Source organism: Equus asinus, chromosome 14 (assembly GCF_041296235.1).
Source record: "Equus asinus isolate D_3611 breed Donkey chromosome 14, EquAss-T2T_v2, whole genome shotgun sequence".
In the NCBI taxonomy this organism is placed as follows: Eukaryota; Metazoa; Chordata; class Mammalia; order Perissodactyla; family Equidae; genus Equus; species Equus asinus.
In genome coordinates this window covers 24761539-24787874 of record NC_091803.1, presented here as the reverse complement: position 1 = coordinate 24787874, position 26336 = coordinate 24761539, and the positions used below count along the sequence as shown (strand labels likewise).

The 26336-nt window shown below is 42.9% G+C and overlaps 1 protein-coding gene and 1 long non-coding RNA gene across 2 annotated transcripts in view; one reads left to right on the top strand and one right to left on the bottom strand.

The window, feature by feature from the left end:
* Positions 1-1091: 1091 nt before the first annotated feature.
* BCL7C (BAF chromatin remodeling complex subunit BCL7C) overlaps positions 1092-26336 on the bottom strand; it is a 38991-nt gene continuing 13746 nt past the window's right edge. Inside the window, exon 6 of the mRNA XM_044746350.2 lies at positions 1092-3181. Coding sequence (XP_044602285.1) covers positions 2981-3181 — 201 coding nt within the window. The 3' untranslated portion in view covers positions 1092-2980. The remainder of the gene's footprint in view (positions 3182-26336) is intronic.
* Positions 3981-11291, top strand: LOC139040183 (uncharacterized). Its single transcript, XR_011494188.1, has 3 exons — positions 3981-4078; positions 7252-7482; positions 11190-11291. It is a non-coding gene; the product is annotated as an uncharacterized lncRNA (long non-coding RNA).

Sequence of the window (26336 nt, the reverse complement as noted above, 5' to 3'; positions counted from 1 at the left end):
ACCATGGTGACACCTCCTCCTCAACACAGGTACCTTCTATGGATATAAGTATTCTCAGGCCCCTTACTTGGAGATACCACTAACGTCTGCCAGTATCTTCTGACCATCCCATCTCTGAAGGAACGAGAAGTGCATGGATACCAGTTCACAGCTTAGAAAGCACTCCTATAACATAACCTCCCTTCCATCCTCACAACTGCCCTGTGAGGTAGATACAGCAGATAATACGACACTGGTCCACATTTGTCAAGCATTTACAATGTACCATGCTCTGCAGTAAGCATTTTCACGTGATCTCATTTAAACTCATCAAAACCCTATGAAATGGGCTCAATCAGTTTTCCCATTTTACAGAAGAGAAAAATGGGGCTCAGAGTAGTTAGAACTTGCCCCAAATCAAAGAGGTAGTAAGTAATGGATTCAAACCTCAGACTCACTCCAAAGCCATACTTTAAACCCTTCCACAGTATGGCTCACAAAGCAAGTATATTATTTCCTAGGTATCATCCTACCCATTAAATTGAAGCTCAGAGAGGTAAAGTGACTTACTCAAGGTCTCACAACCAGAAACTGGCAGAGCTGGGCTCCATAACTGGATATTCTGGCTCTGAGGCCCCTGAAACCATCAAGCTTCAGTGACTGGGCTTGACGATATACTAGGTAATTATTTCTGCAGCAGACGTGCCTTGCCGATCCAGCTCAGGCCAGAACAGTATTTCTATGCGGGAAGTCCTTCCTGACATTTTTTGGGATATTTTTTTCTGAATCTCAAGAACAATGAGTCAAGAAACTGGGAAAATAGGAAAAAGTATTATAATTCTCCAGTGAGAATTAATGCTTAACAATAAACATTGAGGCATTCCTGATTTGAAGGAATCCACTGACGTCAAGTAGAAAGCGAGAGAAGGAAACGCCAACACATGGAGTCCATGGTTAAGGTAGACATTTCTGGAACTTGAGACAGGAGCACATAGGAGAGAAGTGGTCACAATCTAATCAGTCTTTTTTGTAGCTATTGCCATATTAAAAGTGTATTTGTGGCCCTGTCTGTTGTTAACAGTAAGTCATTCTCGCAAATAACACAAACATTAATCTGTTTACATGTATCATATATTTTATACAAATCCTATGAATGATGTTCTAAGAAATAACAAGTTTTGGAAACAAGTGCTTAAATTGGCAATTTCAACACATTATTCTGTGTAGGGCAGTTAATCTCGCGGAAGATTTAAATGTTTTGTCATCTGAATACTACCCAAAATGTTCTCTGGTATTTTCTGGTTTTTGAATATTTGCTATAGCCTACAATTTTTTGTAATTACTACTAAATGTGTATTTCTTATTTATTAACAAAAAACAGAAAGTTATGAAAAATACAGAATAACATGATTTCAGAAACTGCTAAGAATTCCTACTTTTCAGTCCCAAATCCTGAAGATTAATTATCTGTTGGGAATTTGGAAACCTTAACCCAGAGGAACTGGATGAACTTCCTAAGGCACCCAGTGGGATGGCAAGCAACGCAGGGGTCTCTTCCTTGGTCTCCAGGAAGGCACCACACAGCTGCTGGTCGTGGAGCAGAGAACCCTTTGCCAACATCTCTCTAAAGGCAGAGGTATGAGGAGAGGTCACTTCAGGGATCCATGGGCTGAGCCTGAAGCACTGGCCTTAACATGAAATTTCTATGACATCTCAAGTTTCATCTCAATCAGTGGTGCAAATGTTAATTCCAGGGAGGATTTGCTCACTTTAGTATAAAAAGTGTTTGTATAATTACCACAAGAAAAATGGATGCTCCATAAATGGATGCCCTGTCAAACCTGTACCCTTAACTCGTGTACCAGCAGGAGGAGCAGTGCAGCAGGGTGGGCTGTGGAGTCAGGCCCGCAGACCTGGGTCTGAATGCTGGCTGTATGACTTTGGGCAGGTCCCTTAACCTCTCTGAGACTTAGTTTCTCCATCTGTAAAATGCTGATAATGAGAACACCAATATCACAGGGATATTCTGAGGATTAAATGAGATAATTCCCATAAATCACAAAGCCTGGCACAGAGTAAGCCCTCAATAAATGGGAGATGTTACTATTTCGTAGTTTGAAAGGCCCAGCAGTGGAGTCGGCAAGTAAGAGCTTGGTGAAAGCCCTTGGAACCACTCAGAGGGCTCATTCGCCCTTGGCCTTCTCCAGGTGGGGATTTTCCAGGTCTTCTTGGGCTGGTTCAGGGCTGCACCAGAAGCCTTGGGGTCTACCCGCTGGCCCAGGCCGCCTTCCCTGTCCCATGCAGGTCCAGCGGCGCGAGGCGTTGAGGGGGTGCCTGGGCGGAAAGGCCCCTCGCCCACGTGGTTCCCAGGGGACCGGCGAGGTTGGCACCTGGTGGAAGCTCTTGCCTCACGTCCTCTGGCGACCGAGGTAACCGATTCACAGTCCTGGCATCCGTGGGCGTTCTGGGCAGGTGGGAGGCAGCGGGTGGGGGGAGGGCGGCGCCACGCAGCGTCTCCTGCGTGCGGGGGCCTCTCCAGGTGTGGCCGGCGGCTGGAGGCCGGGGGGCAGCTGGGCGGTCGGTGAGGTGCTGCCCCGCTGCGGGGATGGAGGCGCCGGCGCACCGCGCGTACACCTGGGCCGCTGGGAGCGCTGGTGCGGGAGGAGGTGTCCCGGCACCAACCCCGCACTCAGGCGCAGGCAGGTCCTCTGGCTGCGATGCGTCCTCAGGTGCTGGGTGGGGTCTGAGTTGTGCCAGAAGGCCTTCCCACACTTGGGGTGCTGGTGGGCCGACTCCCTGTGCGAGAGCCGGGCACGAGCAAGATGGGTGCTGTGACCTTGGGTTCAGGGCAGGCTAGGGCCGCTTGTCGCCCCCCTCCCCCCATGTTCCCTTGGTGGCTGTTGAGCTGGGAAGCTCTTTCCCGCCTCGGGGCACAGGTGGGTGGCTGGATCTCGGGGCAGCCGTCGGAGGCTAAGGGCCTCGCCTTGCCTGGGGAGCCAGCTCACCTCCCCTTCCCCTGGGGTATCGTCCTGGGTGCCCTCAGGGCCTTGCTTCCTCCCCCGGGAGCTCTGGCGTCTGGCAGCACGGCGGAACTGGGCCGGGCATTTGTCCGGAGGCCCCTCCTGGGAAGGAGCCTCCTGAGGGGCTCTGTTTTCAGGCCTTTCTCCTGGAAGGCTCTCCTTGTCATCCTCACTCCCGAATCCTGCAGGGAGAAAAGAAGAATCTGGATAGTTTCTCCTTACCCCACCCAAGACTAGGAAGACCCTGCGCTGGAAGTCCTAAACGGGGTGTTACCGGCTCTTAGTTAACATCAGCCCTGACATTGGTTCCCCTACAGTGAACCCAGCACATATGGGTTAAAAATAAAAGCGCTCATTTCCAGTTTCCTGGTTCTTTAGTACACTGATATGTAAATGCTTGTTTCTTTAACCTCTGACTCCCTGAGCTATAGAGCCAAATAGCAGTTACAAATTGTTCAAGCCCAGACAACCTCACGCTGGGCTCCCACTAAAGTTGTGGCTAATCACAGGACCTTGAAGCTCTTTTACAGAGAAACTAATGTCCGGAGAATATCAAGAAACCGAAGCTTCCCAGGCCCAACTCCGTGGCTTCCTGACGTCAGAGTCTACCTCCATCATGGAGATAAACAGCCAAGGACACTCATCTGACAAATCCTTTGTCTCCTCCGCTGGAAGCAGCCCCAGGAACAGGCTGATGGGAAAACGCTGACCAAGAAGGCCACAGCCCCCCTCCGCTACCCAAAACCCCAAATAAAAACCCCTACCTGTTTCTTAATGGGGAGCAAACAACTTTTGGGGCACTGGCCCTTTGCTTTGCTCCCTCTGCCTGGCAAAGTAAAACCTTTCCCTTTTTTCCCCAAGACTCTGTTCTCGTTATTTGGATTGGCATCGCGATCAGAGACTGAACTTTCAGTAACAGGGGAAACTTGGTGGAAAGTCTACAAACGACAAAGTTCTGTGTTTCTGAGAGCAGGCAGAGGTTGGGGCGGGGCCTTGCAAGGAAACCCATAGGAACTCAGTTTCTGAAATAAATTGGGCAGAGCTGGGCAGCTCTACACTTACTTGCAATGTGATTTTAGGTAAGTTACGTAATTTCTTGCAGTCTCAATTTTTTCAGCTATAAGGTGGGGATAATGGTAAGGGCAGCCTCAAAGGATTGTCCCTGTGGTCAGGGGATCCACAGACCTAGGAAAGCAGGGCACAGCAGTGATATATTAAATTAGAAAGATCAATATAAAACTGTACCTTAAAGAAATGTTTTCCAACTCTCTCACTACCAAGTGAGGTCCAGTGCCCTCCTACTAATTGTCATGTATATCCCTAATGCCTAGGTGCTGGTGTCTTATATTATTTACCATTAAAACAACCAGGAGTTCTTGGAGGGTAGCTGTTTCATTTCTGGAGACAAGAAAAATCAGGACGGATCTACAAGTATCCTATTGATGCTAGATAGCAAGGATATTTTCAAGGACGTCAGGGGTAATGTTACAAGGACAAACGCTAATTAAATGGACTACCACTATCCAAGCTGTAACAGTTGGAGCACCGTAAAATATTTAGTAATCATTATGCTTAAGTGAAATGTCTGGGAAAGGCTGGGTCCATAAGCTACTCAAGAGTAGAAAGTTAATATAAAGGCTTCAAAAAGGTAGTTATATTATCTAAGAAAGGTGATGAGACATATTTTGCTGATTTTTATAAGTAGGAGAGTGTTAATATATGGATATTTTGTCTCTTCTTTTCCTCTGTTTATAAGGTATAAATAGGAACTTGTTTCTGTCTGTGCAAAGAGGAAAGCACAGACCCAGGAAACTGTGAGTCAGTCCAGTGACTCTGGGAAATGCAGAATTACCATGACTGGACAGCACTCATGAACACATAGTGTAACCAAGTAGAAGATTTCAATACTGTTCCAAGATGAGGAATTTTCCATTTGTCTTGATGAGAACTAACTTATACTTACTTCCTCATCTCCTAAGAAAACAGTTCTCAACCTGAGGCGCTTTAAAAAATACTGATTTACAGGTCTCATCACAAAAGATCTCCAGATTCTATGATAAGGGATTAATATTCAGAATATATAAAGAACTCCTACAACTTCACAACAATAATACAAACAACCCAATTGAAAAATGAACAAAGAACTTGAATAGACATTTCTCCAAAGAACATACACAAGTGGCCAACAAGCACATGAAAAGATGCTTAACATCATTAATCATTAGGGAAATGCAAATTGAAACTACAGTGAGATACCACCTCATGCTCATCAGGATAGCTACTATAAAAAGAGAGAGAGGGAGAGGGAGAGAAAGAAAGAAAGAAAGAAAATAACAAATGTTTGTAAGGATATGGAGAAATTGAAGCCCTTATGCACATTGGTGGCAATGTAAAATGGTGCAGCTGCTATGGAAAACAGTATGGCAGGCCCTCAAAAAAGATCTAGCAATTCTATCCAAAAGAATTGAAAGCAGAGGCTCAAAAAAAAATATTTGAACACCCATGTTCATAGCAGCATTATTCACAATAGTCAAGGGATCGAAGCAACCCAAGTGTCCACTGACGGATGAATGGATAAACAAAATGTGGCATATACATACAATGAAACAATATCCAGCCTGAAAAAGGAAGGAAATTCTGACACATGCTACAACATGGATGAACCCTAAGGACATTAAGTTAAGTTAAATAAGCCAGGCACAAAACTACAAGTACCATATGATTCCACTTATATGAGGTACCTAGAGTAGTCAAATTCATAGAGACAAAAAGTGGAATGGTGGTTGCAAGTGGCTGAGGGGAGGGGGAAATGGGAGTTACTGTTTATACAGAGTTTAAGTTTTGCAGGATGAGAAGAGTTCTGAAGATGGATGGTGCTGATGGTTGCACAACAATGTGAATGTTGTACTTAATGGGACTGAACTGTATGCTTAAAAATGGTTAGCACGGTTGGCATCGGTCTTAACAGCATCTTTTCAAATACCATGTTTACTCAGGCATGGGAAACAAAAGGAAAATAAACAAATGGGACTACATCAAACTGAAGAGCTTCTGCAAGGCAAAGGAAACCATGAACAAAATGAAGAGACAACCCACCAACTGGGAGAAAATATCGGCAAATCATATATCTGACAAGGGGTTAATTTCTGAAAATATATAAAGAATTCATACAACTCAACAACAAAAAAACAAACAACTTGATCAAAAATGGGCAGAGGATATGAACAGACATTTTTCCAAAGAAGCTATATAGATGGCAAACAGGCGCATGAAAAGATTTTCAACATGACTAATTATTAGGAAAATGCAAATGAAAACTACACTAAGATATCACCTTATACCTGTTAGAATGGCCATAATTACCAAGACAAAAAATAACAAATGTTGGAGAGATGTGGAGAAAAGGGAACCCTCATACACTGCTGGTGGGAATACAAACTGGTGCAGCCACTATGGAAAACAGTATGGAGATTTCTCAAAAAATTAAAAATAGAAATACCATATAACCCAGCTATCCCACAGCTGGATATTTATCCAGAGAACTTAAAATCAACAATTCAAAGAGATTTACGCACCCTTATGTTCACTGCAGCATTATTCACAATACCAAGATGTGGAAGCAACCCAAGTGCCCATGAACTGATGAGTAGATAAAAAAGATGTGGCATAACTTAAAATGGAATACTACTCAGCCATAAAAAAGACAAAATCATCCCATTTGCAACAACATGGATGGAGCTTGAGGGTATTATCTTAAGTAAAATAAGCCAGACAGAGAAACAAACACCATATGATTTCACTTATATGTAGAAGATAAATGAACACGTGGATAAAGAGAACAGATTAGTGGTTACCAGAGGGGAAGGGGGTCTAGGGGTGGGCAAAAGGGACACATATATATAGTGACGGATAAAAATTAGACTATTGATGGTGAGCACAATGCAGTCTATACAGAAACTGACCAATAATAATGTACACCTGAAATTACGCAATGTTATAAATCATTATGACCTCAATAAAATAATTGGAAAAAAAAGGTTAATGTGGTAAATTTTATGTGTATTTTACCACACCTGGGGGGAAACAAAGATCCCCAGATTCTAATGTTCAGCCAGGTTTGAGATCCTCTGTCAGACTGTCAGAGGAAGAGCTGGGAAGGATATGTCTGCAACTTTGGTGACCTTACCAATTATAAGTTAATAATGGAAGAGGTAGGTTTTATTTTTATTTTTATTTATTTAATTTTTTTTAGGAAGATTAGCCCTGAGCTAACTACTGCCAGCCCTCCTCTTTTTGCTGAGGAAGACTGGCCCCGAGCTAACATCCGTGCCCATCTTCCTCTACTTTATATGTGGGACACCTGCCACAGCATGGCTTGCCAAGCGGTGCCATGTCCACACCTGGGATCTGTACCAGCGAACCCTGGGCCACCGAGAAGTGGAACGTGTGAACTTAACTGCTGTGCCATCGGGCCAGCCCAGAGGTAGGTTTTAATAGTGCTACTAATAGCACTATTACCAGATCAATATATATTACCAGATCAATATATCTTAATGAAAGGACACTGCTCAGGTATTAACAGCCTATTCTGTTTCTAAAAACCTGAATGTAGCATCTCTGAGAAAGACACCAAGGTTCAAAAATTAACACTTTTATGAAAATCAGTTATATGTATGGATCTTATTTGGATTCCAATTCACACAAACTGAAAAAAAATTTAGTTGGCATTTATGGGACATTTATTCAAATTGAAAATTGGAATACACTGGATATTAGATATTAAGGGATGATTATAAAAAATTTTTAGTTTTGATAATGGCACCGTGTTTTAAATCTTTATCTTTTAGAGAATCATACTGAAATAATTACAGATAAAATCCTATCATCTGGGAATTTCTTCAAAATAATAAGGGAGGAGAGTCAGTGGCCATGAGTTGACATTGTTAAAGCTAAATGATCGGTTCATGGAGATTCCATTTACTATTATATTTACTTTTGTATTCGGCTGCCCAGGGTTTCCCTGGTTCGGATCCTGGGCGCGGACATGGCACCTCTCATCAGGCCATGCTGAGGCAGTGTCCCACATGCCACAACTAGTAGGACCCACAACTAAAATATACAACTATGTACTGGTGGGATTTGGGGAGAAAAAGCAGAAAAAAAAAAAAAGCATACAAAAGAAAGGAAGAGACTTAAAAGCCCCAGAAGGAAAACAAGAAAAACTTGCCCATAAAAAGGTGCCAGGACTAATGATCAGCAGCTCAGGTTTGAATACTTAGAATGGTGCAACCTGATCCCATGTCTCTGGCCAGAACCCGCAACCTCAGCTTACTCTGAGACAGTATCCTTTCTCTTTTGGGTCTAGTAGGATTACAAAAGCTCTAGGAAGGTATAAAAATAATAACTGGTAGAATTACTGAAACCCTAGAAAGGTGTAAAAATTGGAACCTCAGGAAGGTGGGGGAATAAGGATAAGAAAAAGTTACTTCCATGGTTTTAGCACTTTTATAACCAGTTTTGATGGCAGGGTTTTAATAAATTCTGTAACTAAGCTATTTGTGTATGCTTAAAGCATATGAGTAGTCAAAAGAATCAGCTGTAGTGAATTTGTATTTGCAGTTTAAATTATTTAAGATAATTTAATCAGTTAAATCTGTAATCAAAGCCTAAATCCCCTATGGGAAAAAAAATGGCTTTCCATTTTTGCTTTTTTGTTAAATAGAGTCTAATAGTTGAACACTTAACAAAGTATAGAAGGTAGTGGATATTTTCCTCCAGCCCAGAAGCCTCTCAAATATGAAATAATCAATAGGTAGATTCTTACTTCATTGTAAAGGAGAAGATGCAAGTAAAACACTTGGCACAGCGCCCGCAGCACAGGACGCTCTCAAATCCAGTTCAGATGAGCTAATTTATTGGAAAGGGAAGGGGATGGTAGCAGGAGCAGACATCAGAGACGCAGAGCACAGAGAGGAGCTCTCATAGGCATGCTGGCTGCCTGGCTGACCAGGTAGTCATTCCGCCATCTAACTGCACCAGCAAGGCGCCAGGCACTGGAGATACCATGGTGAACAAGGCAGGGCCTACCGTTTTTCCTCCAAGCCCAGTGGCCATTCTCTTTTAGCCACAAAGAACTCCCTACCACACTTTTCCCTTCAGTCCATTTCCATGAATAGAACTAAGACGAACTAAGACATTCCAGGCCTGGCCTCTTCTCTGTCCCAGGTTGGGCCACAGTGAGGCAGACAGCAAAGGTGTCAAGTGAAGGCACAGGAACTCAACTAATCTCTACATAAGTGGTTAGGAGTGTAGGCTTCAGATCAGATGGTATAGGTTTGAGTCCTAACTCAGCTTCTTTGTATCCATGACCTTGGACAAGTAATATAACATCACTGGGCCTCAGTTTTCTTGTCTATCTAGAGGGATAATAATCCCTACTTGACAGGATTCCTGTGAGGATTAAGTGAGATTATGTATATATGTGAGTGTTTGTGTGTGTATTATATATATATGATCTATATCTGTACATGTACATAGATACAGACACTGAGTAACATCAGTGGCTACTATTATTACCTTAATATTGCTCTTACTTTGGGGTTTGCTCCTTGTAAGATCTTGGATAATTGCTTATGGATATAAACAAACAGATTAGATCAGACCAATGGCAAACATGTTTTTTTTTCTGAGTATTAATTCATCACCCTATTCAGGCCAAATAATGGCCACTTTATGTCACATTTCCCCCAAATCATCAACAGATAAAAATAAACCAATGAAGAATGTCAGAAAGAAGGGTTCTGGGAAAAAATGTCTCCAGAGAAGACACTTAGCATGGGACAATGGTTGGAATGCGAGGGTGTATGTGATCCCACTGGGTAATGCACTGCACAACTCTTGGAGGTGCCCTTCACTTCCTGGTAGAGATCTTTATAGTTATTACAGCAAATTTCCAACAGATGGCAGTAAGTTCTTTAAGGAAAGGTCACCTTTTTCTAAATCACACGAAGTTGCTAAGAATTTATGAACCAGCTGAGGATTTGACTGCGGTCTCTCCAGAGGAAGACAGCATGTACCACACTTTCTTGTCTTCTGTGCCCAGCTAGGATCTAAGAAATCTGTGGCAGAGAGGGATTTTGCCTCTCTTAAGGTCTGGGGCAAAGATGGGGATTCCTTGTATCGTAGGTGGAATTCTAAAGATAACCTCCTAAAATGCCTGTCCTCTGGTTATTCAGTCAAACATTAATCTAGAAACTGCTGTGAAGGGATTCTGCAGATGTAATTAAAGTTCCAAGTCAACTGATGTTAAGATACCGAGATTATCACCCCATCAGTTGGCCATTTAAAAGCAGAGTTTTCTCCAGCTGGTAGCAGGAGAAAAAGTCAGAGATTTGAAGCATGACAGGGATTTGAGCCACTGCTGGCTTGAAGACGAAGGGAGACACGTGATGAGGAATGCAGTGGCCTCTAAAGAGCTGCCCCCAGCTAACAGCCAGCAAGAAAACATTGAACAACGTCCTGCACTGCAAGGCACTGAATTGGGCCAACAACCTGAATTCGCTTGGAAGTGGATTCTTCCCCAGAGCTTCTACATAAGAGCCCAGCCCAGCCAACACCTTGACTTTGGTTTTATGAGACCCTAAGCTGAGAACAGCCAAGCCCACAGGATCTGACCTACAGAGCTGTGAGATAGTAAGTGGCTGTTGTTTTAAGCTAAGTTTGCAGTTGTTATGCAGCAATAGAAAACTAATACACTTGGTTTCATGAAATCGCTCAGCTGGAGAGAACATGGGAATCCCTTTAGGAAATGGCTACAACATCCCTCTTGCATAATGTTGGTGGGGAGAACACATCTTCCCTACTCCTGATGTTTCCCTTCATGCAGAGGGAGGACTCCTGGTATACACTCCTGCCTTTCCCCACCTCCTGACTGACTTAGGAAGGAGAAATGATGTATCCATATACTAGTTCCTTCCTCTGCGTTTCCCCTTGAGAGTGCACGTGCCGGCTAGAACTTGGGTTCTGCTCTACTCTTCCACATCCCAAGTTTTACAAAGGGAGGATCGTCATTGTCCAGTGCTGCCAGTGACCGTGGATGGATAAATCATTAATTCTGATTTAGTAACATGGCCCAGAGCTCAAGAAGAGGAGTAAAAATAATGGGTTCCCCCCTCCTCTCCCAACATGCAGCCCTGGAAGAGCCTACCTACTGCGCTCACCTTTGAGGACCTGGACAGGAGCTGCACAGGCACACTGACTTGGGAAGACTGCTGCCTGCACTTGAACCCATAGGTGAGGCTTCCTCTTAGTGTCTTAGCAGTAGGATAATGGCCTTCAAATTTGTTTAATATTGGCTATTAAGGGCTGAATTGTGTCTCCTCCCTCTCCCCCCAAAATTTCATATGCTGAAGTCCTAACCTCTAGTTCCTCAGAATGGGACTGTATTTGGAACTAGGGTCTTTAAAGAGGTAATTAAGTTAAAATAGGGTCATTACGGTGGGCCTTAATCCAATATGAGTGGTGTCCTTCTAAGAAGAGGAGATTGGACTTCTAACCTCTGGAACCATGAGAAAATAAATTTCTGTTTCAGCTCCCAGTCTCTGGCATTTTGTCATGGCAGCCCAAGCAGACAAATGCATGGGCCACTAAGAGGAAACTGATGCCTATACCTCTTGCCTCTATTTGTGAGAATGTAATATCCTGTTCTGACTGCTAAGAGCCAATAAAATCAGGAATAGTTAAAGAAAAGCTAACGGCCCATCTAAAGGAACTCAGAAACCAAGCTGGGCTCCTGGATGAAATGATTCCAAATTGAAGTAAAATTATTTTTTAAAAAAGGTTACAAAAGTTCAAAGTTCCTTGTCACCAATCTTCCAATCCTGTTCCTTCCAAGTCCCTGACCATCCAGCCAAACAATCAGCAACTGCCCATGAATTAGTACAGGTGTGTGCTTCTGGCCATTCCTCATGCCAGACAGTGAACAACCAAATGCACTGTTTGAAGTTCTGTCCACTGCAAGGCTTTTTTTTCACCACTGTCCTTCAGGTTCAGCCAAGAGGGGCTGTGCTACAGCTGTCCACTGTCAGGTCATAACAGCATATCAGACAGACTCATCTGTAACCAGGCTTGAGTTGTTTCTTCCTCAGTCAACTGTGCATAAGGGACACCCCTGGAGGTCACAGGCATTGACTGAGGGAGAGAAGACAGTGCAACAGGAACCATCTGCTTAAGTAAATGGCTCATACCCTCTGGACCTCTCCAAGCCTGGTCTCTTATATACCATTTCCAATTGATGACAGATTGCTACTGTGCACACCCAACCTTATGGTTCATCATTCATAATGAGAGGCTCAGGTTTCAAGGTTACCTGATGTCCCCTGGTTAGGTGTTCAGTCCCTATGAAGTCCCAATAGCAAACCAGAAGGTGTTTCTCAAAAGTATAATAGTTGTCCGTAGAAAAGGGCCTACATTTATAAAAGTCCCGTGAGTCTGTGCTGTGGTTCTGCTATTGGTGCTTCCCAGAGGTTCCATATGGCATCCCTGTTTGCCATGGACATTTTGAATGTCACTGGCTCTGCTGGATCATAAGTTTTAGGGCAGTACATATTGCAGCCTGAACCTGCTGCAGAGCCTTCTCTTGCTCTGGTCCCTTCTCAAAACTGGCACCTCACAGGTGACTCTACTGATGAGATATGTTGCCTGCAAAACCAAACAGGCCTACCAAGCCTCGTGTTCCTTTGAGGGGAGTAGGTTGCATGAGGTGCAACTTGTCTTTCACCTTGGAGGAGATATCTTTACATACTCTAGACCACTGAATCCTTAGAAACTTCACTGGGTTAGCAGACCCTGGAATCTTTTGTGGGGTTTATCTCCCACTTTCTAGTTTGCATATGTCTTACTAAGGCAATTAAAGTACTTGTTACTTCCTGCTCATCAGTTCCAATAATGTTATCAATATAGTGGACTCGTGTGATGTTCTGTGGAATGCTAAGATGATCAAGATCTCTGCAGTCTATATTATGACAGAGCAGAATTGACATAGCCCTGAGGCAACCTGAAGATACATGGTGGCCTTGCCAGCTATAAGGAAACTACTCTGGTGGACCCGGCATATTGGCATGGAGAAAAAGCCAGGTCGATAGCTGCGTACCAAATCCCAGGGGCCATGTTGATTTGTTCTGGGAAAGATAACAAACCTAGGACAGCAGGTGCAATTGGAATCATCACCTGATTAAGTTCATGAAGGTCCACAGTCATTCTCCAAGATCCATCTGACTTCTGCACAGGCCAACCTAGTGGGTTAAATGGGTATGTGATAGGTCTCATTACTCCTGCTGCTTTCAGTTCTTTGACGGAGGCACGAATCTCTGTGCTTCTCCCAGGGATGTGGTATTTTACTGGTTTGTTGTCTTTGTAGGGATAGGAAATTCCAGGGGCTTTCACTTAGCCCTTCCTACCATATTGGCCGGCAGTCTGTGGAGTTAGAGAGCCTATGTGGGGATTCTGCCATTATGTCAGTTTTCAACTTATTGCCTTTCAGCTCCATATTCACCCTCCAGAATCTGCTCTGAGATAATGGGCTGGATTATTTATGCATTTCTCCTTGCACTGAGCTTGATGTTAAACTTTGTCGGTAGAGGGCGCTGGAGGGACATTGAAAGAGGAAGGGGCTGCTCTTCTTGTCCTGTTGAGGTTTCATTTTTCTCGCACTTGCTGCAGTTTTGCAGGAGCACACGTATGTGAGCACATCCAGTGCTCCTCTGCCTTAGATGCGTGTCCAGAGTGAGGAATCCTTTCGGGAGCCCGCACCTCCCAGCTTGCAACCACCTTGCCGCACCCCCTCTACCCCTATGTGGACACCACAAACCCCAGACCACATGCTGCCTTTGCAGTGTGTGGACTCCTGATGTTTGTACTCCTTTTGCACACTCACAGTCTTGACCCTCATGCAGCTCTCTCTAGCACTGCACTTCTGCAGAGCAAGCTTTCTCCAGCACTGACTTCTGCAGCAGGCTGGTTTCCCCCAGCACTGTGCTTATTCAGTGCACTTTCTCTAATGTTTGACTTCTGCAATGGCATGTCTTGCTACAGTGATTGATTCCGGTATTGGTGCAGCTGTCTCCAGCACTGGGCTTTCACTGAGTATGCACGCTCTAGTCCTTGACTCCTGTTAACAGCATGCCTGCACTGGCAAAGCTCTCTCCAGCACTGGGCTCCTGCAGAGTAGACTTCCTACAGCCTTGGTCCCAGCAGTGTGCAGTGACTAGCAGCTTCACCTGACACCCAGAGAGCAGATTTCCAGGAACGCCCCTTGGTGAGGCACATCAGCGACTGCTCTCTATGCCCTTTCAAATGAAGTCTGGATCTCTGCCCTGACGGGAGAGGACTCTTCCTTGGGCACTCTATCTCAGCTCTACAGATAGTAGCTGACCTTATATTATATCTGCTACTTCTGTGTTCTTTAGAATTGTATTTAGCTCTCATTAGTTAATCCCCTATTATTCCAATCCCCTATTAATAATTATTTATGTTAAACTTTCCCATTGTGGCTTCTGTCTCCTGATTGGACCTTACTGATGTAATAATTCGTACTGGGAGTGGTCCCAGGAGATAAACCCGCAAAGATGGGATTTTGCAATTTGTTTGGCCACACGCTTGGGCTTGAGCAGTGCTGAGCTCTTTGCCAATGGGAAATGGGATGCTAGTAATCCATAGTGTGCAGTGGCATCACAGTTAAAGCTGTCACCTGTAGCTGACTGTGGTGAAGTGCCAACAGAAGCACATGCCTTGGGAAGCCAAGTGGCTGCTGCCCTCGACTGCTATGGCAGTAGTGATAACCAGGAATGTGGTGTAGGATGGATTCTTTTCAGTGCGCTTGAATGATCACAGAGAGAAAATGACAAGCTCAGGTCTATTAACTCCCAGCACAGTGACAGTCTGAGAACCACGATGCTTCCAAGACAGTCCTAAAACAAGCTCTTTCTTACGTAGACCCAGGGCTGATATTGGTAAAAGTCAAACACAAAATTTAATTGTGTAGGTTGTTGAATTATAATGACAGTTTAATTCAGTCATATCAAATCTGTCATGGGAAAACTAGGGCATTGATCAGGAAAGAATAGGATCCAGAAATTTGGAATGGTTTATCTACTTGGACTCAGATGAAGTGGACAATATTGAACTCTCAAGTCATTCTGAAACTCCCTTGCCCATGGAAGTAGCTTTCCTTCCTGTATCTGAAGAGACTAGCTTTCCTCTGTCTGAAAACCCTGTGTTAACTTTACCTGGGGCAAATGCCTTGAAAGGGGATACTCATTTCATTCAAAACCCAGGACAACTACCCTGTTGCCACTAGACCTTTAACTAGGGTCAAATTTCAGCATGTTCCAGGGCTACAGGTACACACGATGATCCAGGAGGAAATAGCTTACATATCAAAAGAATTGCAACACATTGCTAATATGTTGGCAGAAACCTGGGGAGTGTGTAAGAATGGATTCTAAGGGTGTTAGACCAATGAGGGTAAAATATAACACTAGATAGGGCCAAATTCATTGATATGGGTGCATTTACTAGAGATTCCAGATTTAATGTGCTAGCTCACGTACCTGAAGTTGGTTCTAAAAAGTTACTTGGTGGGGGACGGCCCCATGGCCGAGTGGTTAAGTTCACGCACTCGGCTTTGGCAGCCCGGGGTTTCCCTGGTTTGAATCCTGGGCACAGACATGGCACTGATCATCAAGCCATGCTGAGGTGGTGTCCCACATGCCACAACTGGAAGGACTCACAACTAAAAGTACACAACTATGTACTGGGGGGTTTTGGGGAGAAAAAGGGAAAAAAAATAAAATCTTTAAGCAGTTACTTGGTTAGTTGACTGAAATTTGGACTTGATGGTGGCCTACAGTTAGTGAAGTTGAGATGCCAGAGTTTTCCTGGCATTACATAGAAGAAGGAATCCAAAGGCTTAGGATGATAGACTGGGTTTATCTTGTGCAACCTGTCAACCATATTCTGTGAGAGGACCCAGAAGACAATTACTTTGCTAGGGCATTGAAGGCAGCACCTCCATCCTTTTTTTTGGAAGATTAGCCCTGAGCTAACTGCTGCCAATCCTCCTCTTTTTGCTGAGGAAGACTGGCCCTGAGCTAACATCCGTGCCCATCTTCCTCTACTTTATATGTGGGACGCCTACCACAGCATGGTGTGCCAAGTGGTGCCATGTCCGCACCCAGGATCTGAACCGGCAAACCCGGGCTGCTGAAGCAGAATGTACGCACTTAAGCGCTGCGCCACCGGGCCGGCCCCCACCTCCATCCTTGGAAAGCTCCTGGTTACTTTCTTTTGTAGGCCAGGTATGGCTGTAGGGGATACAATCATTGAGATGTGTTCCCTAATCTCAGTGAGTATGATGGGATCCAGACAAGGTGGACATATCAACTGTAAAGGGCAGCAGGGACCACTAGGCAATCTGATTTCTTGGTTTGCAGAGGTCTTTGGCAGTGGGTGTTCCTAGGAATGAAATAGACAGCAAGCTACTCCAGTATTGCTTGATCTATTTCTTTGCTGATCTTCTGTCTAGTTACTCTATCCATTAATGAAAGTAGGGTATTGAAGTCTCCAACTATTACTGTTAAATTGTCTAATTCTCCCTTCAGCTCTCAGTTTTTGTTTCATGAATTTTGGGGCTCTGTTTTAGGTACATATATGTTTATAACTATTATGTTTTCCTGATGGATTGACCTTTTTATCATTATAAAATGTCTTTTGCCTCTAGTAACAAGTTTTTCTTAAATTCTGTTTTGTCTGATATTAGTATAGCCACTCCACTCTCTTATGGTTACTTTTGCATAGCATACCTTTTTCTATGCTTTTACTTTCAACCTATTTATGTCTTTGATTATAAAGACAGTGTATAGTTGGATCATGTTGGGATTTTGTTTTTTAATCCATTCTGCCAATATTTTGACTGGAATGTTTAGTACATTTACATTGAATGTAATTAATAAGATAGGATTTACGTCTGTCATTTTGCAATTTGTTCTCTGTATGTCAACTTTTTTGTTCCCCATATTCCTTCATTATTGCTTTCTTTTGCATTAAATATTTTTTAGTATTCCATTTAGTTCCTTTGTTTCTTTTACTCTATTCTTTTGGGTTACAAGATTCTTAGTGGATCCCCTGGGGATTAGAATTAACACCTTTACTTAAAACAATCTAGTTCATGTTAATGACAACTTAATTTCAACAGTATATAAAAACCTTGCTTCTCTATACTCTGTTCTTTCATTCTTCATTTGTCCTATTATTGTCTAACAAGTTACATCTTTTTTTTTTTTTGAGGAAGATTAGCCCTGAGCTAACATCTGCCACCAATCCTGCTCTTTTTTACTGAGGAAGACTAGCCCTGAGCTAACATCCATGCCCATCTTCCTCCACTTTATATGTGCAACGCCTGCCACAGCATAGCTTGACAAGCGATGCGTAGGTCCACACCGAGGATCCAAACTGGCGAACCCTGGGCTGCTGAAGCAGAAAGTGCAAACTTAACCACTGCACCACCAGGCCAGCACCCTTACATCTTTACATAAGCCCCCAAACAGTTTTACAATTATTGCTTTTCTGCAGTTGTCTTTAAATCATACAAAAGAAAAAATTATAAAAAAATACATTTATACTGTCTTTTCTATGTACTTATATTGTTTCCTTTATTAATGTTCTTTATTTTTACATGTGGATTTGAGTTACTGTCTAGTCCTTTCATTTCAGCCTGAAGGACTCTCCTTGTATTTCTTGTAGAGCAGTTCTGCTAGGAACAAATTCTCCATTTTTGTTTATCTGAGAATGTCTTAATTTCTCCTTTATTTTTCAAAGATAGTTTTGTTGAATATAGCTTTCTTGGTTGATAGTTTTGTTCTTTTAGCACTTCAAATGTTATCCCACTGCCTTCTGGTCTCCATAGTTTCTGGTAAGAAGTTAGCAGATAATCTTATTGAGGATCCCTTGTACATGATGAGTTGCTTTTTCTCTTGCTGCTTTCAATATTCTCTGTCTTTTGACAGTTTGACTATGATGTGTTTAGATGTGAATCTCAGTTTATCCTACTTTGAGCATCATGAATATGTAAATTAATGTTTTTAAAAAATCAAATTTGGGAAGCTTTTGTCTATTATTTCGTCAAATATTCTTTCTTCCCCTTTCTCTCCTCTCCTTCTGGGACTCTCATTATGGGTATGTTAGTGCACTCGATGGTGTCCCACAGGTCTCTGGGGCACTACTCATTTTTCTTCATTCATTTTTTCTTTCTGTTCCTCAGACTGAATAATCTCACTTGACCTGTCTTCAAGTTTGCTGATTCTTTATTCTGCCAGGTCAAACCTACTATTGAGCCCTTTTAGTGAATCCTTCATCTCATTTATTGTACATATATAGTATATAGCATATACACCATGGTGTATTATATACTATACTATTTATATTACATATATATCATATTATAATATATTAAATAATATATATTATATTACATAATATATCATCATAAAATTCCTATCTGCTTATTCTCTATTTAATGAGACATCATTCTCATACTTTCTTTCAATTTCTTAGACTTGGTTTCCTTTAGTTCTTTGAATATACTTTAACAGTTGATTTAAAGACTTTGCCTAGTAACTTCAATGTCTGGGCTTCCTCAGGGAGAGTTTCTTTTGACTGCTTTTTTCCTCTATATGAGCCATACCTTCCTGTTTCTTTGCATGTCTCATAATTTTTTGTTGAAACTGATATCTTAAATATTATAATGTGGTAACTCTGAAAATCAAATTTCACCTATTCCCAGGCTCTGTTTTTGTTGTTGCTGCTGTTTGATTAGTGACTTTCCTAGACTAATTCTGTAAAGAATGTGTTCTTTGTTGTGTGGCCAGCCACTGAAGTCTCTGCCTAGTTAGCTTAGTGGTCAGCTAATGGTTGGACAGAGATTTCCCTAAGTGCCTTCAACAAATAAGCCTCCTAGCCTTTTCTGTGGGGCTTTACATGTGTGTGCACAATACTCCTTTAACCTTCACTTCCTGCTTGCACAGAGAGCTTTGGGTCTCTTCAGGTCTTTCCTGGGCATGCACATAGCCCTACACATGCTTGTGACCTTTTAGGATTTCCCAGGAATATGTCAGAGCTTTTCAAGGTCCTAGGGATATCTCATTCTGTACTTTTTCCTTTCAAGTATTTTTTTCAGCCTCTTGTTACCCCCAACAGGTATTGCCACTTCAGGCAGCTGTGATATTAAACAACTGCCACTAATTGTTTTCAACAAATACCCTAGGGATATAGCTGTTAACACAGGGAGAGTTCTGAGTCAAATAGAGACAAACCCTGAGAACAGAGCTTTTCAGAGAGCTACCAGATAGGTCAAATAGTGACACTTCTCTGGGGATGGGGCTGTAGTAGAGCTTCAAACTTGTTGTGCCCCTCCAGTGGCTACCAGCCCATTCTTCCACAGCTCTTCTAGATGTGAGGCTTTTAGTTTCCAACATTGCTGTGGACCTAGGGAGAGGACAATGGGACTAGGGCAAGTTAAAGCTACACAAAGTTCAGTGCTGTCACTAGGATACAGCTATTTTTCTTGAATAAATGCTCCCTGGATTGTAGCTAACCTTTGGTTAATTTTCAGAGTCCTGAAAAAGCTTATTTTGACAATTGTGCCAGGGTTCTAATTTTTATGGAGGAGTGGATTTTCAGAGGTCCTTACTCTACCATTCTGGAAGTGTTTCTCTCTTGCTTGATCTATACAACAGGAAGAACCCTAGGTCTGATAGCCAAAATCCTAACTTGACTTGCCACAGTGAAGAGTCACAGTCTCTCACCAGTTTGCCAGACCCAAGTCAATCCTAGACTCAGAGCCCCTTGATTGAAAGTGACGCCGAGTCTCCTGGAGGGAGGACTCTGCACCACTGCTGCAAGTATTAATTGTAAATCTTCCCCCAAGCCTTCCCCGAAGGGATATATGGCCATTTAGTAGGGTGTCTGTGCACCGGGGAAAAGGAAACATCTAGGCCTTTCTGGGATCACTAGACATTGGCTCTAAATGGACACATTCCTGGGGACCCAAAATGCCATGGTGGTCCACTTTCACAGCAGGAGCTTAGAGCAGTCAAGTGATAAATGGAGTCTTAACTCCAGGCCAATTCATTGGGCTTAGGTGGCCCACAGACCCATCTCATGGTTATTTCCTCAATGCCTGAATTTATAATTAGAATAGACATACTTGGTAATTGGCATAGTCACTAATGATAAACTCAAAGACACTGGAAGAAATCTTACAACACATCAAAAATATAAGGGAAAGGAAATCACACCATTAAATGTAAATTTGAAAGTCAGATCCAGAGGACCTAACATGCAAATAATGGGAGTCCCAAAAGAAGAGAAAAGTAACAAATGGAGAGGGAAATTTGAGTCTGAAGATTAAAAGGACTCACATGAATAATGATAAGCATGTAGACATATCCTGATGAAATTCCTCAACTTCAGAAATAGAAAAAACAACTTACAAGCTTCCAGATAGTAAGACTAGGTTACTTATAAAGGATCGAGAATCAGACTAGTTTAAGGCCACCTGTCTGCAATACTATAAGCTAGGAGACAACAGAATACAGACTGCTAGGAGAAAAGCAATGCAACCCAAGAATCAAAACCAGCCATCGTGTCACCTCCCAACCAGGGCAAAAGAAAGACGTCTTCTGGCATATAAGACTCAGTGTGTATACTGTGTGCATGCCCTAGAGGGAAGTGCTCTAGAAATTCTCTCAATAGTGATTGAGAGCTCATGAGAATGAAAGATGAAGAGGTGAGATAGCAGAGGTGAGCAATGAATCTTGCAACATATGGTTCAGTTTAAAAATAGTAGAAAATAGACTGGGAATTTGTGCTTTAAGTCTTAAGTAAGGATCCTTCCGCAGAACTGATTAACTTTAAGGAAAAACCTAGTAACAGACTAAACAAAAGATTGTAAGCTATCTTAGTAAAGTTCCAGGAGTGGGGAGAGTAGGGAACTTAAAAGCATTCTAAAGGTATTATCTTTCAGGAGGCTGTGGAGGAGTGGGCAAGTAAAACATTTTGGTGAAGGAGTAGGATTATTACCCTGCACTAATACAATAGTTTAAGAATAATTGTTAGGAAAGAGAAGATAAACACAGCAGTTAAAAAGGGCAGGGGGCAGGAGGCAGGAAATAAATAGAAATTTGACCAAGCCCAAAAAAGTTATAAAAAAAAAAGCAAACAGGAAAACATTAATGAAAAATAAATAGTAAATATAAAATAAGGTGGAAAGAAAAAAGTATATAGGTTATTGCAATAAACAGGCTGAATTAATCTATCATAAAACAGAGGTCAGACTAAATCACTTTTAAAATCTAGCTATAAGCAATTTATAGGAAACACCCACAAAATAAAGTGACAAAAATATTTCAGATAGGGGCCGGCCTGGTGGTGGAGCGGTTAAGTTCGCACGTTCCACTTCTCGTTGACCCAGGGTTCGCCAGTTCAAATCCCGGGTGTGAACATGGCACCGCTTGGCAAGCCATGCTGTGGTAGGCATCCCACATATAAAGTAGAGGAAGATGGGCACTGATGTTAGCTCAGGGCCAGGCTTCCTCAGCAAAAAGTGGAGGAGTGGCAGTAGTTAGCTCAGGTCTAATCTTCCTCAAAAAAAAAAAGTTTCAAATAAATACACAGACCAAAAAAATATCAGGCACATGCAAATAAAAATATGATTGAGGGGAGGGGGTTTTGCTGAGATTCTGGCAATGTTTATTTCTTAGTCTGGGGGGAGGTTATGAGGGTATTTTGTTTTATATTATGTTAAACTATCTGTTTTGCTGTGAATATTCTGCTACGGCAGAAGAAGGGCTCTTGCTCTAATGTCCTAAAATGTCCACGCCCTAATCCCCAGAACCTGTGACTATGTCACTTTACTTGGCAGAAGGGACTTTGTGGATGCGATTAAGTTAAAGAGCTTGAGACGGGGAGATTATCCTGGATTATCCAGACAGTGCAGTGTAATTACATCCGTCCTTAAAGTCAGAGAACCTTTTCTAGTTACAGTCAGAGGGAGACGTGACTGTGCAGAATGGTCAGAGAGATGTGACATGCTGCTCTGAAGATGGGGAAGGAGACCATGAGAGCCAAGGAACCTGAAGAGCCTCTGGAAGATGGAAAAGGCAAGGAAACAGATCCCCCCGAGAGCCTCAGAAGGAACACAGCCCTGCCCACACACTGATTTCAGCCCAGTGAGAACTCTGTTGGACTTCTACCCACAGAACTGTAAGAAAATAAATTTGTGTTGTTAAAGCCATTAAATTTGTGGTGATTTATTACAATAATAGATGATTAATACAAAAAAAAAATTTTAAGAATTTGCCTTCCTGTTATGACCTCTGCTTCACCTTCCTTCTTTTCTGAGCTTCACTCTTAGACTAATCTACAGAGTTTTCTCATTGGCCATAGCTTTGTGAACTGACAGTCATGAGGAAACAATGAGTGGAAAGAGCACTGTGCCTGAAGATAAGGGACCAAAGTTGTACTTCTAGCTTTGCACTAACCTGCTCTGTGACTCTGAGCCTATTGCGTTCCCTCTCTAAGCCTATAACGTTAATGATTTTAATTGAATTTATAATTATAAATTGAACAAAATACTTAGCTAGGCATTGTTCATTGGTATAATCCTTCCCCAATCACAAAGTCTACTTACACAAAATTCTTAAGTATGTGGATTTACTTCTTTCTGTTCAACTTTTAGGCAGTGAAAATTTGAGATCCAGTATATACAAATTTCAAGTCATTCCTTGCCCATGACTTTGGGACTTGGAGCTGTAAAATTAAACAGGCAGCAAACATCCCATAGAAGAATATCCCTCTTAAGAGGGCATGTTACCTGTCCCAAAATAACTCACCAAAAGGATGAATCCTAAAACATTTCAAGAAAATAAGGAAGGGTATGTAGAATATCCATTGATCAAAGAAATAATTTTAAATTATTTAAAATGTCACTTATCACCTATTCAATGACTTTCAGTAACAGGAAAAACATTTATAGGACTTTTCACAGGTTTATGTATCCCATCTAGCTGCTGAGTGTTCATGGTGGAGCTTCACAGACACCTGGGGCTTTGGTCATGCCCTTTGAGACCCATGGAAGTCACAAGCTCTCTGGAACATCCTTGTTCCTTGGAGGTGGCACATTCACCCCCAGCACAGTGACCCCACCAGACTCCTGATATGGGCTCTCATGGCCCCTGCTGTTTCAGTTCACTTTTTCTGGGTCTGGCTTTCAAACTTCCCAAGAGATTAGATCTGATCAGCTGGGTAAAATGATCCACTTAGGCAGTATTTCCAGGCCCAAACACCCCACAGGCCACCAGGCCAGCCTATAGGAGTCCACTGGCATTCTGGGCAGGATATTTGTTGTGTGGGCTGCCTGGTGAATTACAGAATGATCAGCAGCCTTTGGCCCTGCTAACTGTGTGTCTGTAGCATCCTCAGAAATCAAATCTGCCCCATACCTTTCTGAATGCTCAGGCCCAGTACTGCCCTGTTGAGAATCACCACTACAAAAAGTTGGATTCAGATGCCAATCCCTGGACCAACTCGGGATTTGAGAGGAGGAAAGTGGGGAGTCATGACATTTGGTCCCTTTACTCAGAAGGGGATTGCAGATGTGGCTGCCACTTGAATTAGGGGGACAGCTCTCTAGTACAAGGTCTTGAGTTCCTTAACTGAAATTTCTCCTACCATGGCGGTTTTGAGGTATGTAATCATTGAAACTGGAGAAGGAGCACTGTGCAAGCAGAGGGATACTGTGAGAAAAGGGAATTGACTTTTATTATAAAAACAGTGTAAGTGCATTGCAGAAATTTGAGAAATACAGGTAAGTAAAAATAAGAGTAACACTATACTCCTACCACCTAGAGATTCCTGCTACTCACACCTTGAATTGGTCTTTTCTATCTTTTCTAAGAGCTCAGCCTGGGGCCTAGCATAGAACAGAACCTCCATGACTGTTGAGAAATGAACAGAAATGATTCCTTACCTCTAAATTAGGAGGTAGGATGAGGTGACCTCTAAGAAAACTGTCTTCTAAGAATCTAGAGAAGTGGAGCGGAGCAGTGGAAAAAAGCCTGCCCTCTGGCATATGGGTGCATGTGCGTCCACATCATACACGCCCATATACAGAGAGCACACAGCCCAGGGCCTGGCAAGCAACGAAGACCCAGTACATGGGAACCACTGTTTCCATCACACCCTTGCTCCTCACGCACACTCAAGGATCCTCATCTCCTTTCCCCTAAACTCCAAGCCTCTCAACCCAGTTGCTGCTCTAGAAGCCTAGGCAGAAAATGTCTCCTTAGAACAGACCATATGACCCCACCCAAAAAGGAGTGAGACTTCTTTCTTTATAAGAACACTCTCTTCACAATGGTCTTCACGTTTAATTTTGAAATCACTTAAAAAAAAAAAAAAAAAACAGGCCTGCTTTCATTAAAAAGTTGGGGGGAGAAAAGAGATTTTGCATATAAGGAAATGCAGCCAGAGAGGGTAAGAGACATGCTTTGGGACCACAGCCAGTCATCATCCCCCAAGAACTCATTTATGTGGCTCTCAACTCTGGAAGATCACTAAGGAATTAACAGAGCAGGGGACTCAGGGATGGGTATCTGGGTTCCAATCCTTGTTGCTCCGATCACTAGTTGTGTGATCCTGGGCAAGTCGCTTCACAGTTTACTTGTCTGTAAAATGGAAATAATAACCCCTTGCTGGGCTGTAGCAAGGAACACAGAAATTGTAAATGTGCTTAGCCCAGTGCTGACACACAGCAGCAACTCAGGGTGGCAGTTCAGGGTCAGGGGAACGGCTGTTAGTTAACTCATGCCCAGAGAGACAGGAGCCAGGGAGGGAGAAAGGTGTCCTGAGCAGGAGATGAAGGTCTCAGGGTGCTCAGACTCCTCTTTGGGAAGAGTCCTCAGTTCTGCTTCCCTAGTAGCTATAAACTGCTTTAGGAGGGTGCCAATACGTAGGGAACACTAAAATATTGCAAAGATGATGGAGGAAATAGTCTGACTTCATGGCGTGTGCTCTGGGTTTGAGAGCACACACTCTGAATTCAGACTATGTGGATTCAAATTGCGCCTACTATTTACTAACTGTGGGACCTTGGACAAGTGACTTAACTTCTCCATGCCTCAGTTTTCCCATCTGTAAAATGGACATAATAATAGTGCCTACTTCACTGAGTTGTTGAAATGATTTTGTGAGATTATACATGCAGAACTCTCAGAATATTACCTGGCTCAATGTTAGCTCTTTTGTTTTATATGGTCCACAATTATTCTTAGGTCTAAGCTGCTTGGAGTTAGGGCTGAGACTTTCACCCAAGTTGAATGACAACAGAGAAACTCTGCCTTCTAAGGAGGACAGGTATGGCTAACGTCCAGTCTGAGTCCAGGTTGAAGTGCACGGCTATGACAGGAGAGGACTGAGTTAAATAAGTGCTGACAACAGCATGGCAGAATTTGGTTGTTTTGTCTGTCTTCTACAGGCTACATTTTTTAAAGATAAGGTTTTAAAATTAAACTCTCTCTGCTCTTCAGGAAAAGGAAATTAGTTTTATTGGAAATGGGCTCTGAATTTAAAAAGCCCATAGTGAAAGAATGAGAAGTGGAATAGGAAGGGTTTGAGGGGAGAGGCAGAGGGTCCTGGAGAAGGTGAGGACAGAAGATAGAAGAGTTCCCTGGCCTAGACCGGGAGAGAGGGAGTCCTGGTGCATGTCCCATGACCATGTTCCACCAAAGCAGCCAGTCCTGAGAGCAGGTGGCTGCCTGACAGTGCAGGAAACATGGGAATCTATGTACACAGAGTCTCAGCCAGCCCAGAGATTCTGGTGTTCCATATGTGGTAAAAGGCAGAAGCCACAGACTTTAAGGGACAACTGTGGGCTTTGACAGGGATGCCAACAGCAACCAAGGTGAACTAGAGATCAGATTCTCTCTGCACCAACACACACGTGCACAAGCACAGGTGCACACACATATACACACACCCCCAAATCCCCTGGTTATCCAGGCAACATCTCCTGGATTCTGGTGCGCCCTTGAGAGAAAGAAAGCTCCAACAGTGACTGAGATGGGATTTCTGTTTAGAGTCACAAAGTAAGTTGTTTTATAGAAATATTTGAATATTTGTTTGAAGGGGTATGCAAAACAACTTAACCAGCCTGATCCACGTTTTCATCTAGTGGCCAAAGTCCTCTCTCAAGCCTGCCAGTCCATTCCTCACCCCCAGGTTTAC